The sequence below is a fragment of the Fusarium solani genome, assembly GCF_023522795.1.
Source record: "Fusarium solani strain SB1 chromosome Unknown bctg00000009, whole genome shotgun sequence".
NCBI classification, from domain to species: Eukaryota; Fungi; Ascomycota; class Sordariomycetes; order Hypocreales; family Nectriaceae; genus Fusarium; species Fusarium solani.
Window position 1 is genome coordinate 978,848 of NW_027072144.1, and position 15,018 is coordinate 993,865.

General features: G+C 49.4%; 4 protein-coding genes across 4 annotated transcripts; 2 read left to right on the forward strand and 2 right to left on the reverse strand.

The window, feature by feature from the left end:
* Positions 1-57: 57 nt before the first annotated feature.
* Positions 58-1,623, forward strand: MRS44_013373 (uncharacterized protein; the record flags this gene model as incomplete). Its single annotated transcript, XM_065616849.1, has 2 exons — positions 58-870; positions 979-1,623. 2 exons carry the CDS (start codon positions 58-60, stop codon positions 1,621-1,623), a joined length of 1,458 nt encoding a protein of 485 aa, XP_065472921.1.
* Positions 1,624-7,090: 5,467 nt separating this feature from the next.
* Positions 7,091-9,276, forward strand: MRS44_013374 (uncharacterized protein; the record flags this gene model as incomplete). The annotated part of the gene is made up of 6 exons (XM_065616850.1): positions 7,091-7,534; positions 7,679-7,919; positions 7,970-8,060; positions 8,108-8,161; positions 8,229-8,608; positions 8,681-9,276. 6 exons carry the CDS (start codon positions 7,091-7,093, stop codon positions 9,274-9,276), a joined length of 1,806 nt encoding a protein of 601 aa, XP_065472922.1.
* Positions 9,277-9,937: 661 nt separating this feature from the next.
* Positions 9,938-10,798, reverse strand: MRS44_013375 (uncharacterized protein; the record flags this gene model as incomplete). Its single annotated transcript, XM_065616851.1, has 3 exons — positions 9,938-10,021; positions 10,087-10,178; positions 10,234-10,798. 3 exons carry the CDS (start codon positions 10,796-10,798, stop codon positions 9,938-9,940), a joined length of 741 nt encoding a protein of 246 aa, XP_065472923.1.
* A 1,425-nt stretch (positions 10,799-12,223) lies between these two features.
* Positions 12,224-13,541, reverse strand: MRS44_013376 (uncharacterized protein; the record flags this gene model as incomplete). Its single annotated transcript, XM_065616852.1, has 5 exons — positions 12,224-12,426; positions 12,482-12,553; positions 12,608-12,882; positions 12,945-13,276; positions 13,332-13,541. The coding sequence occupies 5 exons, from the start codon at positions 13,539-13,541 to the stop codon at positions 12,224-12,226; spliced, it is 1,092 nt and encodes a 363-aa protein (XP_065472924.1).
* Between the last annotated feature and the right edge of the window lie 1,477 nt (positions 13,542-15,018).

Genomic DNA, 15,018 nt, shown 5'->3' on the forward strand with positions numbered 1-15,018 from the left:
CATGTAATATAGCTCTCACGGGCGCAATTTTGCTTCAATCAATACCAAATTTTTAATATGACTTCTCAAAGCACTGATAAAGAGGTAAATCTTTCTATGGCTATCGAGGATGCGAAAAGCATCGGAATTCGCGGCTCGGCGCGCAAGCACGGTCTGGGGCCCTCGACATTGAAAGACCGGATCGAAGGAGCCACCGACATTCACACCGCCAAGGAAAAGACTCAAAAGTTGAGTCCTTTGCAAGAGAAGGATATCGCCAAACGGATACTTCAAAGAGAGGCTTTTCATATGCCTGCCAATAAGTCTGAGATACGAGCTTTTGCCTCAGCGATAGCGAAGGAGGGCGGCGATGATAAACCCGTCGGCAAGCATTGGGTTAACCGCTTTTTTACTCGCCACGAGGAGGTCAAAATGAAGCCATCTCGACTTATTGATGCCGCTCGCAAGAAGGCTGTCACAGAAGAAGGACTTAGGGAGCATTGGCGCGGCCTTGGCGACCTTTTTGACGACTGTGACATCGAGGAGGATCGTCTATATAATGTCGACGAGACTGGTGTCAAAGAAGGGGAAACCCAAGCCAGGAAAGTAGCCGGAACATCATTGACGACAGCGGCGGAAGCCATGGAGAGCGATTCAACTGCTTGGATCACGATTCTCGAGTGTGGGAGCGCTGATGGTCGCCGCCTGACGCCGTGCGTTATCTTTACGGGTCATAACCTTCAAGGACAGTGGTTTCCTAAGGAGATTCCGGACTGGAAGTATGACTGTAGCCCTTCCGGCTGGTCAACTGCAGATATCTTCCTCAAGTGGTTCGAACTCGTCTTTCTTCCTGAGACAAAGCCAAAAAAGCCAGCCCAGTGGCGTATCTTGGTCCTTGATTAACATAAGACGCATATAACAGGAGACCTTATGAAGACAGCTTGGAAGAACAAGGTCTGGCTCAGTTGGCTCCCGTCACACTCTTCACACCTTACGCAGCCGCTTGACGTTGCGGTTTTTGGACCGTTGAAGGTCTTTTATCATGAGGAGACTCGTGGGTGGGCCATCTATAGTATCACATCGCCACACCAAAAACAACTCTTCGTATCAGCTTATAAAAGGGCTTCAATGAAAGCTATAACCGAGAAGAATATCCGAGCTGGTTTTCGGGCTTCTGGAATATATCCTCTTGACGTGACGAAGGCTCTTGCCGGCGTCAAGAAACTAAAGGTCTCCAAAGCACAAAAGGCGGGGCCCTCAACACCAAAGAACCAGATCGACGATGCCCCCGGGCTGTGGAATACGCCTCATTGCGGCCGCGATATTGAACGACAAGTTGAACAGCTTAATCTGGGCGAAAATGAGTCGACTCGAGGCATAAGGAGGGTCCTTAAAAAGGCACAAGACTGCGCAGATCGTGATAATTATGAAATTATCTATCTGAGGCAAGAAGTCGCTCTCCTGAAGGCGAAAGCAGCGGCTGAGAAGCCTTCAGGAAGAAAACCCGTCCAATTTGACCCCAATAAGGCGTTCCCTCAGATCCATAAAATAATAGATGCTCGTGATGAGGCTGAAAATCAGGTTAAAAAAAGGAAGGCAACTGACACACGCAAACCGGCGAGAAAAAGGCGCAAAAAGAGCTAGACTGTCGATAATGCTTTCTTTAGTTAATTTGCTATTTAATTAATAATTTGAAGTTATATTGGCCGAGAAATCAATGACTGTTACTGACCACTTCTTCCGACCGTAAGGGCATCACGATGTGCGGAGATGGGGGGTGCACGGACTTCCCGGGTCACACGTTAATTGTCGGCGACTCGCCGACGCAAGGCATAAATGCCAGGCATAAGTGTTAGGATGCTTCTATGATAGCCTCAAGCCTAAGAAGCTCCTCTGATTCATGATGGATGCTCGTTTACATGCTATTAACTATCTTCCCAGTTCTGGTGCTCCCCGTTTGCTATCAACGTCGTCTTGCAACTTTTATCAACTCCCAATTCACGTCTGCCAAGAACTCCTCACTGTTGCAGGGTGCAATGTAACTATCATGGCTGGCCAGCGCAGATGCGATCCAAGGCTCATGTGCTCGTTTTCGTTTGCGTGACCATTGAAGGTCGAGAGAAGCCTCCCAGTTGTCCATTCCTGAAATTGGCTTATCTGTAGGACAGGAGGGTGATCCGGATAACGAGCCCGTCAAGGATGCGAACCACTCAACGTATATCAACATGTTGAAATGGACTGACGTCAACCGTTATCCCAACTCAACCAACATCAGGTTTGCTGGTCCAATTTCTAATTAGTTCTACTTCTCGGCAGATTTAATCAAATGATTCAATATATTTGGATCAGCAAACCTGACGTTGGGTGAGTTGGTTGACGGTTGACGTCAATCCATTTCAATATATTGAGTTGAGTTGAATGGTTCGCATCCTTGTCGAAAAGAGCCGTGTGTCGAACATGTCGTGAAGATGACTGAAGAGGGGAATCCCATTTTCCGGATCCCAGGTGCGTTCCCAAGCCTGCATCAAACGACGCGTGCTCACCCTCTCAGTGCCGTCTTGCCTTTCGTCGGCAGCGGCTTCCGGGTCGGGATATGTATGGTACTGTTGCTGAGGCACAAGGTGACACGCCTGCAACGCTACGCCGATATTAGGGTTGGCGCACCACGCTAAGGCCCTCGAGTCTCGACCATGTATGTTTACCAAAATAGGTGTAGACGTACGTCGGCACGCCGGCACCTTGCTATCCCCGCCAGCCTGGATCACAATGGCGGCTCCGCTTTCGAGACAACGGCTGCTTGGGAGGACTCCAGGTCCATGCGTTCCGCGCCTTGGCCGTTTTAATCACTAAGGAGCCGTGGCGCCAAGCTCATCTTAGCCACCGAGGAGGGTTTCTCTAGATTAAGCTAGACACGAGTCAGAGCACGGACTGTCGGGTGAGCTCGGCAATTTTAGCTTCAATAGTCGCCTGATGTGGCTGGACTATGCTTGGGATTTCCTATTCAACTTATCTCTTCGGCTGCTAAAAACCTCCACCAAGTCACGAGCCCCACATGACCCCTGCGATGACGAGAGTACAAGCGGGGTACCCAAAGTTCCCCTTTTATTGGTGACCTCACGCAGTCAAGAGGGACAGAGTGTGTGTAGTTTGGCCGCAACGGGTCACCTGTCACTGCGGTCTTATGCGTAAGCGTGTTAGACCGCAGCGTCAGAGAGGGCCCGTCCGCGCTCCCTCGTAGGGAGGCAAGTGTCTGTATATTGTAGTAGTGCTATATACAGAGGGAAGGTGGGGCGGGTGAAAGTCGAGTCTTGACTGCGTGAGAGATGACGAGACACCTGCCGAGGCGAGCAATTGACTCCCCGTGAGGCAGTTGCAGGAGGGAAGAAAGCCCCTCAGTGAACCTTCCGAGCCGGGAAGTCTATTGTGCAGTGTGGTCATCACGTGAGGCAACCCCAATAAAACTACTCCCTATGAAGCCTTTGCGAGCAAAACACCATACAAATCATTTTGAAGAAAACAATGACTTCCCAATCAATTCCTGAAGAGGCGCAGGCACTGATTGCCTTCGATGATAAGAGCTTTATCAAGGAAAAGCACAGCTATCCAGTGGGGCCCAATGAACCCACCCGGGCGCCGGTTTTTTCGACCGATACGGCCCGCGGCCACAGCTTCGAGCCTTTCCACATAGAAGCTCGCGACCTTCACATCAACCAACTGCCCCATACGCCGCTGCAGCTATTCCAGCTTTTCCTACCTATTTGGCTCGTTGAGAAATGGATTCACTACAGCAATAGCTGGGTTGCTAGTTTGATCGCAAAGGGCGTAAGCGACAGCTGGAATGACGAGCTGAAGCCAAAGTCAAGGATTTGGAGCTGGGGGCAAGGAATCACTGTTGCAGATGTATACATATGGTTCGGCATGCTGATTTACGTAGGAATTCACAAGGTAAGAAGGTTTGAAAGCCACTGGAGTACCCCAAAGCTGGGGAAGCAAGGCGCCCTTCACTCTATCCTCAAGTTCATGCCCCTATCGAAGTTTCAGCTCATCCACCGCTATCTCCATCCCCAAGGGTCGGACCAACTACACTGCATATCCACGTGGACCACAAATAAGTGGCCCATCTCTATTAAATCCACTTTGCCGGCGCTCAGTTCCGTAATAATCCACTACATTCGGGCCTGAGAGTGGATGTAATGGAGTAAATTTAGGTGGATTTAGGTATGGTGGGATATTCCCTGACCCTGTACGGTCGATAGTACTTATCTTTGTATACAATTGCCTATTAAATCGCGGTACCTAGAAGTTAGCCAAGGTCGATCACCTCCACCGCTAATCTTAACGTGATACGGGAAACTGCCCCTATTGAGCGCGTTTTCCAAGATGCCCTGCTTCCTATTGTTTTTGCGAAAAAAAAAATAATAATAAAATAAAAACAATAAAAAAAATTGGACAATGTCAACCAACCAGTCAGCCCAACTAGGCCAACAGCAGCACCTCGAAGGCCGTCTTTTTCGCCATTTCAGAGGCTGGACTTGGTAAGAACGCGCTCGTGATACTAGCTCTTCGCTGTGGGACTTTGGCTATGATATTCAACGTGATGGCTTACGCAAATGGGCTTGCAAGGACTGCATCCTCGGAAATCGTCCCATTATCGCGAGTTTTACCTCTTCAGGTCCCTAGAACGCGGCAAATCATCTATGGCGTGAGCACAAAACACCAGCACCAGAGGGAGAGAAAAGAGCACAGCACAGCTGAAATCCGAAGGCGCACTGAAATCGAGCCAGCCGACTATTGCCTTTGTTTTGAAACTGGACGTCAACAAGCCTACGGAACAGAATATCGCGAATAGCTTCATGTCACGCTTCGGTAAGCAACACTTTTAGCGTATGCTATTCGATTTAATCGTCAGTAGCAACCAGTCCTTTCCCTTCGCCGAGAACCCCATCCTCCAAGAAATCTTCGACTATTTGAATCCCTCCGTTTCGATCCAGCGCGCCAACTTGAGTGTCAGGACTGTCCGATATAAGGTCATTCAAGAGTATAACCACCACAAGCAGAAGGTTATCGAGGTGCTGAGGAACTCCCCTGGAGCGATTGATTCACATCTCATTTGATGGCTGGACGTCTCGAAATAAGCTTGCCCTCTACGGCATTGCTTGTTTTTTCAGAGGTGAGAAGAATCGGCCGTGCAAAATCATGATTGGGGTTCCACAGGCTCATCGTCACTTCGGCTCAACGATCGGTGGGGAGGTTCTCGACGTCCTACACACTCTTGGCGTGGGTCCAGAGAATATTGGCTATTTCACGCTCGACAATACTGAAAACAACGATACTGCAATGCAGGCCATTGGTGCTGAACTTGGGTTCGATAGCCGACTACGCCAAGGACGCTGTATTAGCCACACAATTAACTTGTCAGCCAAGGCGCTCTTATTTAGCAAAAACGCCGACGCGTTCGAGCAGCAATTATCAGGCGTAGAAGCGTTATCTAATACTGAATACGCTCAATGGCGCAAAAAAGGACTAGTTGGCAAGTTACACAATATCGTAGTTGATGTGCGTATTAGCTATCGGCTGATTTACTTATTTACGGAGGTCTAGAGGGTAAGCGGTTTTACTAAATCGTATTCGTCTCATACTAATTCGGTATATCTAACAGGACGAAATTAATCGCGCCACCACCCTTAAACTCCGATCGAAGAAACCACTCAAGCTAATTATCGATAACGACACGCGTTGGCTGTCACAACTCTACATGATCCGCAGTGCTCTACGGTTGAAAACCTCTATCGAACTCCTACTGATCAAGTATAAGGCGCAATGGGAGGAGGAAAATCGGTCTAAAAAGACTGGCCAAGTAACACAATTGAAGAAACCTAAGAATGTGCAACCACATCTCAAACATGGCATTACACTAGAGTCTCGAAACATGTCACTCGCTCAATCGTGCACTCAAGGTGGTAATCGACCGTTCCCTTACGGCCGAAGCAGCTTTCCCTGATCGTAACGGGACCGAGGAGTAAAGCGACCCGGCCCAGCAACAACCGATATTGCAACAGCGCACAGACCCTGCGCACCCATTTTTGTGGCCGATTCTTGCAGAGTCGGGATTGTCATTGACTACTAGTCCTGGCCTGGTATTATGCAAAGTGACACGTCACACCTTGTCGGCAATTTAAGCCCCGGACCTTCTCTAACCCTGTCGTTTCTCATGATTCTTAGTACGTAATTGGATGCGCCCCTGCTAAGAAACGAGCTGCTAAAAATACTTTTATTTTTCAAACAACCCGGTTGACGATCTCTACCAGTGACGCGTAATGGCTCTGGAACCACCTGGCCAGCGCTCTGTTCCTTCTCGTTACTCGGGAAATTGTCATTACTTTGAAGAAACCAAATAGTAAGGTATTTTATCTATAGACAGATTCGAGTTCTTTATGAGTGCTAGATCTATTCCTTCTCTCCATGCTAAGAACAGGACGCCAAGCAAGTGGCCCGTCTTGGCACAAATGCTTAGCATAGAGCCTCATATCTGCTGGCAACAGGGATTGTCGTTTCGAGGCCAGCCATTCGGCCGCAGAATCAGCCCGCCCTGGTTAACATGCCGCATCATCTCCCGGAAAGGGCTCTCTCCAGCCCCTTACGGCGGCCGCCGCGATGGGGGACGCGGTATCCTGTTTCAGGAGCTTATCCCTGTCTCATGAGCTTCCAAAGTTGATTCACCTTCGCTGACGGGATTTCCAATCATCGATCCTGAAACCATCCGACTGCCAAACATTAGCGTAGCTTTGGAACAACAGTCCGTCTCAAAAACTCTCCGTAGCCGTCGCATCTGTCCGTCCATACGATGAGGCGCTGATGGGTTAGGCGGTTCTCAGTTCTCAGCTTACGTATCTCTCTCTTCCCTGATCATTGCACAGCGGCTGGTCTTCGGGCCCATCATTTCGTATCTCTAGTGACACGCTTCGTTTTGTTGTGGCTATGTAAGAACTCCTCTGCACCGTACACCGGTTTCCCTTTCGTCTATGTGAAGTCTAGCAGACAGGATCTGCCAGCAAAGCCTTTGTTCATCTCTGCAACAGCGACACCAACAACATCATTTTTGACAAGCGATATGGAATCTCCGGAACCATGGGTCAACACCGCCGGAAAAGCTTCCAGGAGGTTCACGACCCTCGAGGGTTGGAGGGAAGTAGGCCAGGGCGTCTACGCAGCGGCTGGATCGGGCATCCGTACCATCACTGTTAACCCAGACTTTGAACCCGAGTATTCCTTCGACAATGAATCGATTACAAGGCCAGGAAGGCCGCCATCCTCGGAGAAGTCAATTGCGAACAGCGCCGACTTATCGGATACCACCGTGAGAAACATGCGATTCTCGCGGAACATTGACGGGATGAACGAGTCTCTCGTACTTCGGGAGCTTCCTCGGACGCCGACGAACCTCCGAGACCCCTTTTCTGATGCAGCGGCGATATTGGAGCCACCTGCTAAACAGGTAGAACAGGAGGTGCCTGAACCTCCGTACCATATCTTTGAGAAAAAGCAGAAATGGGCTGTGATTTGGATCATTGGTGTTGCTGGGCTTTTTTCCGGACTGTCCTCGAATATCTTTTTCCCGTCGCTGGATGCGATTGCGAAGGCATGTTCTCGCTCCAAGAATTATTGATGATTGTGTGTTCGCTCTCCTAACAGCACCCAGGATTTAAATGTTAGCTTGGCCACCGTCTCACTCACCATTACGTCCTACTTGGTCGTGCAGGGCATATCGCCATTGATCTGGGGTTCGTTTTCCGACGCTGTTGGACGCAGGCCAATCTACATCTACTCTTTTGCTGTCTACATCACTGCAAACATTGGGCTCAGCTTTTCCCCAAACTTTGCAGTCCTCCTTATCTTCAGAGGGTTGCAGGCCGCGGGAAGCGCTTCGACCGTTAGTATCGGTACGTTTGGGTGCTCGATGATTCGGAACCAACGAGCTAACAGTGTTAAGGAAACGGTGTTATTCAAGATATCACCCAGGCTTCGGAGAGAGGCGGTTTTATCAGCTTCTATCAGGCCAGCATGTTCTCCCAAACGAGATAGTCAGACCGGGCGAGACGACTAACTTGCAGCTAGTCCGGAACTTTAGTATCGCTATTGGCCCTGTTCTTGGTGGTCTCCTCTCGAACTTTCTTGGATTTAGGTGAGTTTTGCTCGCCCTCCTTCTATCGTTTGTGCTGGGTTGGCGACCGAGTTTACTGTTCTCACAGATCCATCTTTGTCTTTCTCCTCATTCTCTCGAGTCTTACACTTGCTATTATCGTTGTTTTCCTCCCGGAAACAATGCGAAGCATCGCTGGAAATGGAACGTTACGGCTGAGAGGAATTTATCAGCCTCTGATCCGCAAGTTCTCACAGGAGCCCCCTTACATGGTTGATCCAGACCAGAGCTTTGAATTGCCAAAGGTCACTCTCAGAACATTTGTGGAGCCAGCAAAGCTCCTAAAGGAAAAAGACATTCTCTCAAGCTTGATATTCGGCGGTGTAGTGTATGCCATTTGGAGCATGGTCACGTCGAGCACAACCGGACTATTTACAGAGAATTTCCACCTGAATGAGTTCTTGTTAGGCTTAACATTTCTTCCAAATGGTAGGGACTTGCTGTTTCCGCAACAACTGCTCTGTAGTGGCCAAATGCATTAACACTTCCTCCCCATTATAGGGTTAGGTACCATCGTTGGATCAACCATTATCGGAAAGCTCTTGAACCGCGACTACGCAATGACGGAGGAAAATTACAAATCCTCCCATGGGTTCAAGGCAGATCACAAATTCTCGAAAAAGGCGCTGCCTGACGACTTTCCGATCGAACGTGCTCGTCTCCGCAATCTTTGGTGGATCACAGCTTTGTTCATCGTCTCCACGGCTGCCTATGGCTGGACGCTTTCATTTCCCTCCTTCACATCTCGGCGCGGCGCCATTGCACTGCCGCTCTTCTTCCAGTTTCTCATCGCAGCCACATCCAACGCTGTCTTTGCTGTTAACCAGACCTTGGTTTCGGACTTGTGTCCGGGCAGGGGAGCGAGCAGCACGGCTCTCAACAACCTGGTACGCTGCACCGTAGCAGCGGTAGGCGTTGCGTTTATCGACAAGATGATTACAACTTTACGAGTCGGCCCCACCTTTCTGGCCCTGGGACTCATCACCTTGGCATGCGTGCCGCTGTTGACACTGGAGTGGTATTGTGGGATGGGGTGGAGGCTTGCGCGGGTGGAGAAGGAGAGGTTGAGGCAGAAGGCCGAGATGGATGGTCCGTGATTTTGATTCCACGACAGAACAGACCCCCATCCATCTGCGGGATAGAACATTGACATGGGTCAGTGGTGGCTTGACCCTTACCAGGCTGGGCGGGGATGGCTGTGATGGCAGCAGCTTGCAAAATGTTGGCTTGGATGATCGTGGAGTGCATTTGTGGAGCTTCTACCCAAGAGGAAAAACTACAGCATAAAGAAATAGAGCATAGAGACAATAGCTCATAGAGACAGATAGAAACGTAGAAACATAGAACCATCAAAATGCACCGTATTGTTAAACATCTGGGTCCTTTATGCTCGGCGGAAGAGTGATGACTCAATTGTCTTTGAGGCCTGAAAGAGCGGATAGGCATTCTTGGGACATGAATTAAATGAAAGAATGCGCATATTTCATGTTATCGCTGTCTATTCCCATGGTGTTCTTCTCGGAAGGTATTATTTTCAGAACCGAATCAGAGACCTTTAGTCAACCAGTCCAATTCCCTTGCAATTGATGTCCGCATTGTTTGAATCTATAAAGAACGACAGCCAATCCTCTCTTGAAGGCCGGGCCGTTTTACAAAGCGCCCGCGAAAAGCGAATATCTTGCCCCGTGGCAGATAAGCTGAAAGTAGAGGCCTCATCCTGGAGGCTGCCCTCGCATTCTTAACCGGGTAAGGCGATCGTTACGATGGAGTCGTGCGAAGGATGGGCTGGGTGTCTTCGAACACCGAGAACCCGGGCCCGGGAATTTGACGGGTTTCCTGGTTCTGAATAGAGGTTGTTAGCTTCTTTCCACCCCCTTCGCTTGTAAGACTAGGTGGTTTCTGCATACATCACCAATTGGGTCAGGCTCGGTTGTGGCCTTCTTTTGCTTTCTTCTCCTCCAGAGAACTAGGGCAAGAGTGGCAATAACGGATATACCAGCTAGACCTAAGTCAGTCTTGCTTCACGTAATGGAACCTGACCTCATATGGCTTACCAGTAGCACCTAGTAAACCTAAAGCCACCACAGCCGCCTGCGGAACGGTCGCGCCGGAGCCCGGAGCTGGTGTGGGAGTCGCCGTAACCTCCAAGGCAGGATTCAATGAGGCACTCAGCTGAGTACTTGAGCCCGATGCGAAACTCGACGACGATGTTATTCTTGGCGACGCTAGAGTAACAGTCACGGTCGCTGGGTTCGCTGTGACGGTTGTCGCTCTACGACGCGGTGACGCTGGCTCGGCACCGATGTTCTCTCTATTAGAGGAGGTGGTAGTCGACCTTGGTAGTGGTATTAACGTCGTTCGTTTCGGCGAAAGGGGCGAAGGGGGTGCCGCGGTAGAAGACCGAAAAGCCAGGTTGCTGCTGCGAGTAATGGATATGGTCGACGAGCTGGGTCGTTGCAATGATGGGGTCGGTGGGAATATTGGCAAAGTTGGGCTCGGTGTGCGAAGAATGAAGGTAGCAGTCGCGGGTGATTCTTTTCGTCCTTCATCTTGTCTCTCGTCCAAGAGCATCAGCGGCGCTGGCTTCCGCCGCCGTGGGTTGTTCTGAAGTGGAAGCATCCTGGAGAGGACAAGAATGATGCCGTCGTCAAAGGCCAAAGGTCAAGTTACGAGGAGAAACTTGATCTGTCAAGACTGACATGTGGCCGATGTGGGTTGAAAAGCTACCTTTGCGCCTGAAGGCCGATAGCCGCAGGGTGTTCTATGAGAAACCGGAGAAAGAATTTGTTTGCAACAAGTCGATATCTTGCTTGCTCAGTGCAACCAAGCTGATACTAGCAGGGAATCGCGTTGGAGGATCCGGAAGTAAACACGTAACGCTGGTGCAACCGGCGATGGAGCGCTAGCAAACGTTACCCGATAAGGCCTGAAGCAGTGGCGACCTGGAAGCTTGCGCGTCTCGTGCCAAAATAAAATAAACCCACAGCTCCTAGCAAGCGGGTGGGTGGGCCGTTTCCGCTAGCGCCTGCGACAGACTTCGAACCGCCAATGAAGCAGCTGCTGAAGAGTGCGTGACACAGCATAGGAAGAGTTACTAAGGCAGGCTGGGAATTTGAAATTGTTTCACTGGCTGCCATTTATTAAGGCCTGAAACGTCCGCGTCCATGTGGCCTGCTCAGATTTGAGCTCGGCGCGGAGACTCCCGAGCCAGGATGGACCTCGGGCGATATGGGGACTGTTTCGTCGGCCTCGTATGCCGTCGGCCGCCTCTCGCCTTGGATGGCTTACACAGATGCTTTATACTTACGCCAGACAGGTGTTCTCAGTAGGATAAGTAACCCCGGCGGTGAATTGGCATGGCCGCTCCATGTTGAGTGGCTTGTTTAAGATTAAGGTCTCGATTAAGCGCAATGCGATGTGATATGAGGCAAGGAAATAGTTAGTGTCTACGGAGCGAGCTATTATGGAATAAAACTAAGTAGAGGGAGCATTCGCAAGAACGGTGGAGAGTACAGATTATAGGTAAAGTCAGCAGCAACTCTTCGTACAGCACATCAGATACCGTAATGACTGGTATGGGCTTTGGTTCGTAATATACCCGGCTGGAAACTGGTGAGAGCTGCTGACTTAAGCATAAATAACTCATCGCTACCAGTATAAGCTCACAAAGTTGTATCTTTCAGCTGGCCATACTTGCACGAATGAACAAGACCCAGCTCTCGCTGCGTTTATGAAGGCTAGCAGGCTGAAGGGTACACACAACTCTGGAAGGCTTACATCTTGAAAGATCATATGCCGTACCAAGAAGGTGAGCAGGGGCTTGAGAAGCCAGCGGTGACGAGGGTTGGTGTAGGATAGCAAGCAAATATAATTTCAGTAATATACACTCTGTCAGACTGGAGCCTCCCCGAACAACAAGTTTGTCGCAGAATAACTCAGTTTGTGCAGGATCTAGACCAGTAGATTTCCGTGCTCTTGTACTTCGACAGCCCGACAGAATCCAGCATCCGATCTCGCCGCAGCGAAATTACGTGCAACCAACTCTTACCTGACAAGAAGGATGTACTGCCCATCTAACTGGCTAAGACCAGGCAACTTGATGCGGTCTTCCGAAATGAGCATGGCTTGAGCCTCAGGTGTCAGAGGAGCAAACTTTCCAGTAGCATCCAAAGACCGTCTCGCTACTGTAAGCCGCGGCAGACCGTTGGTAGCGTTGAGCATGTTGGCGGCAATCATACCACGATTAACTAGTTGCTGGATCAGTGCCACGCTTTTCTTCAAGCCTGGGTAGCAGAGACTTACACGGGACTCTTATTTCTACCTTTTCGATTGCCTGCGTAGGAATACTCGTATTTACGAACCATGCAAATGAGTCTTGTAAAGTTAGTCTTCATCTTGGCGCGATAAATCTGGTCTGTCGGTGCTTACTAAGGGAAATCGCATTCGCGGGCAATGCGTCCTGAGGAATCCCGTTTATGATATCGACGTTCATGGTGAAAGTTTTGTTGGACATTATGCTGAACCTTAGCCCGTCGATGAATTCGGCTTCTTGAAGGCCGCCGCCTCCTGTCACGTTGACAGTCCGGGTGGCACCTTGACCGTACTGCACAAAGATGTTCGAGGTATCTTCGGTTTTCCGGCCGAGAAGCATGTATTCTCCGTCAAGGGAAGTCATTTTGATGATTCGAGTTTTGTTTTCAGAGCTGCCTCATGTTAGTGCTGTACAAGAACTTTGTTTTCTTCGCAATGGATAGACTGGACCTACACATGCACATTGCGCTGCGACTCTGATACGACCCATGATTGCCCGTCTGGTGCTAGCGTCCCGACGTACGTGTTGCCTTGGTCAATGCCCATCTTCTGAAGCATGACAGGATCGTAAGGAACCTCGACTTTAGCGATGAGATCGTTCGCCGTCTCGTTCAGCTTGATCACCCATGAGTAATTTGAGAGCGCCACGAAGGGTTCACCAGAACTGCCGGACACAAAGTTCCCAGGTAGAGGTGACATATTCTGTTCAACGACGAGAGTGCGGTTGGATGGTGAAAACAAGTCTAGAGCGAGCCCGTCCACAAAATCCTGATCTGTCCTTTCCATCTACATCCGTGTGAGAAAACGTGGGAATACAATCGTAAGTTGAGAGCATTCTTACCAAACCAAGCACCTTGATGGTCTGCCCAAAGTCTGCCAAATCAGAATCGTTGCTTGTCTGATTGCCACCTCCAGCATTGGGGTCGGGGGCAGGAGATGCAACCGCTTGTCTAGGACGTGGTCCATACGGCCCCGGCAACCCAGAACAGACATGCGAGAGCATCCACGCAAGAAGGAAAAATAGCCTCGTAGTGGGATAATTGTGAACCATGATCACTTAATCAGTGAGAGAGGAAATGAAAACTTGAAATTTTTGTGAAAGACAGCCAGCGAGAGATGTAACAATGCATCAGGGATTTCTTTGTTTTTATCATCGCATGCCTTCGACAAGTTAGCAACGTTGGAACCGAGTGAAAGGGCGATTCAGCAAGAGAGGGTAGCACTGCACCCTGTGCCGGTTTGCCGATGCTGTCTCGCCAAAAAGCTCGGATAAGAAAGACGGAGTAGTGCGGGTCGCGGCGTTTCACGAGGTTGAAACGTGGCTTGCGCCTGTGCCGCATTCCCGAAAGTGTTTGAGGTCGCTTAGAGACCTCTGACCACGAGCACCAGGAACTCTATAACAAAAGAGGATGTATCAGGGAACAAGGGGCTCTAGCAAACGGGTGCCAGTAAGACGACATCTCCTCTGAGTGGCCCGAGTTTCGCTGGTCGTTCTACTTCCATTAGCTCGAAACCGGAGAGCTCTGGGTCGTCCTAGTGATACAATCAGCATGCAATGTCGACGCCATCACTATGAGTCCTGGAGTACTGTAAGATGGAAAATATAGAGCTGCTAAGGTAAGATAGTAGGCTAAATACTATTAAGCTTAATTTGAGAAATTTTGACTTTAATAAGCAAATAGTAAAGGTATTATAATATATATAATAAGCATATGCACTAAATAAGTATATATACTAAAAATCCCTTAGTTATTACTAATATTATTTAATTAATTAATTATTAACTAAAAATTATAACGTACATGATAAGCATGCCGGTCAAACAAGTAAGTGTGACGGTCGAGGTTCCCAACGTAGTAAACCGTGACCTGATTGGTTTATGTTGGCAGTTGTAACGGGGCATAACGTACTGAGCGTAGGGGTGGCGAATCACGTCTGATAATATCAAGAAGTATTCTTGAGTAATCAAGTTGTATTGAAAGCTAGAGAGCCAAGTGGAAGTAGGAAATGTGCAAATGAGCGACTTTATATACTACATCTCTTTTGCGGGAGCGACGTTGAGAAGTCGCTCCTTCCTCCAGGAGCGATGTTGAAAAGTCGCTCCTGCGTGTTGGAGCGATACAGGGTGTCGCTCCTTCCATGATTGGTTGCTTACCTGGGGTCACGTGCAAGGGCAGTGGCGAGTTCTCGTGTGACGGGGTTGTAACATCAAACACCGTAAATGTCGACCGGGTGGATGCGAGCAGGGTTAAAGTCACTTATGCCGACTTTCATTGGTTCGAAAGGCAAACAGCAGGGATGCTCTTTGGCCAGCTACCCTGTACTTACGATATTTCGGCTTTACGGTCAAAAAAACAGCCTTTCGGGTGATTAAAATTCGCTTTCCTGCCATATTCGGACTTTCTAGTGATTTACCTGCCATCTGGCGTACATTTTACTTGGTGATCGCTATGGTGGAGTCTTGGTGGTATAGAATGCTCTTTTCAACCGCTCCAGAGATGAGTTTCCACCCGGACCCCTCAGCTCAT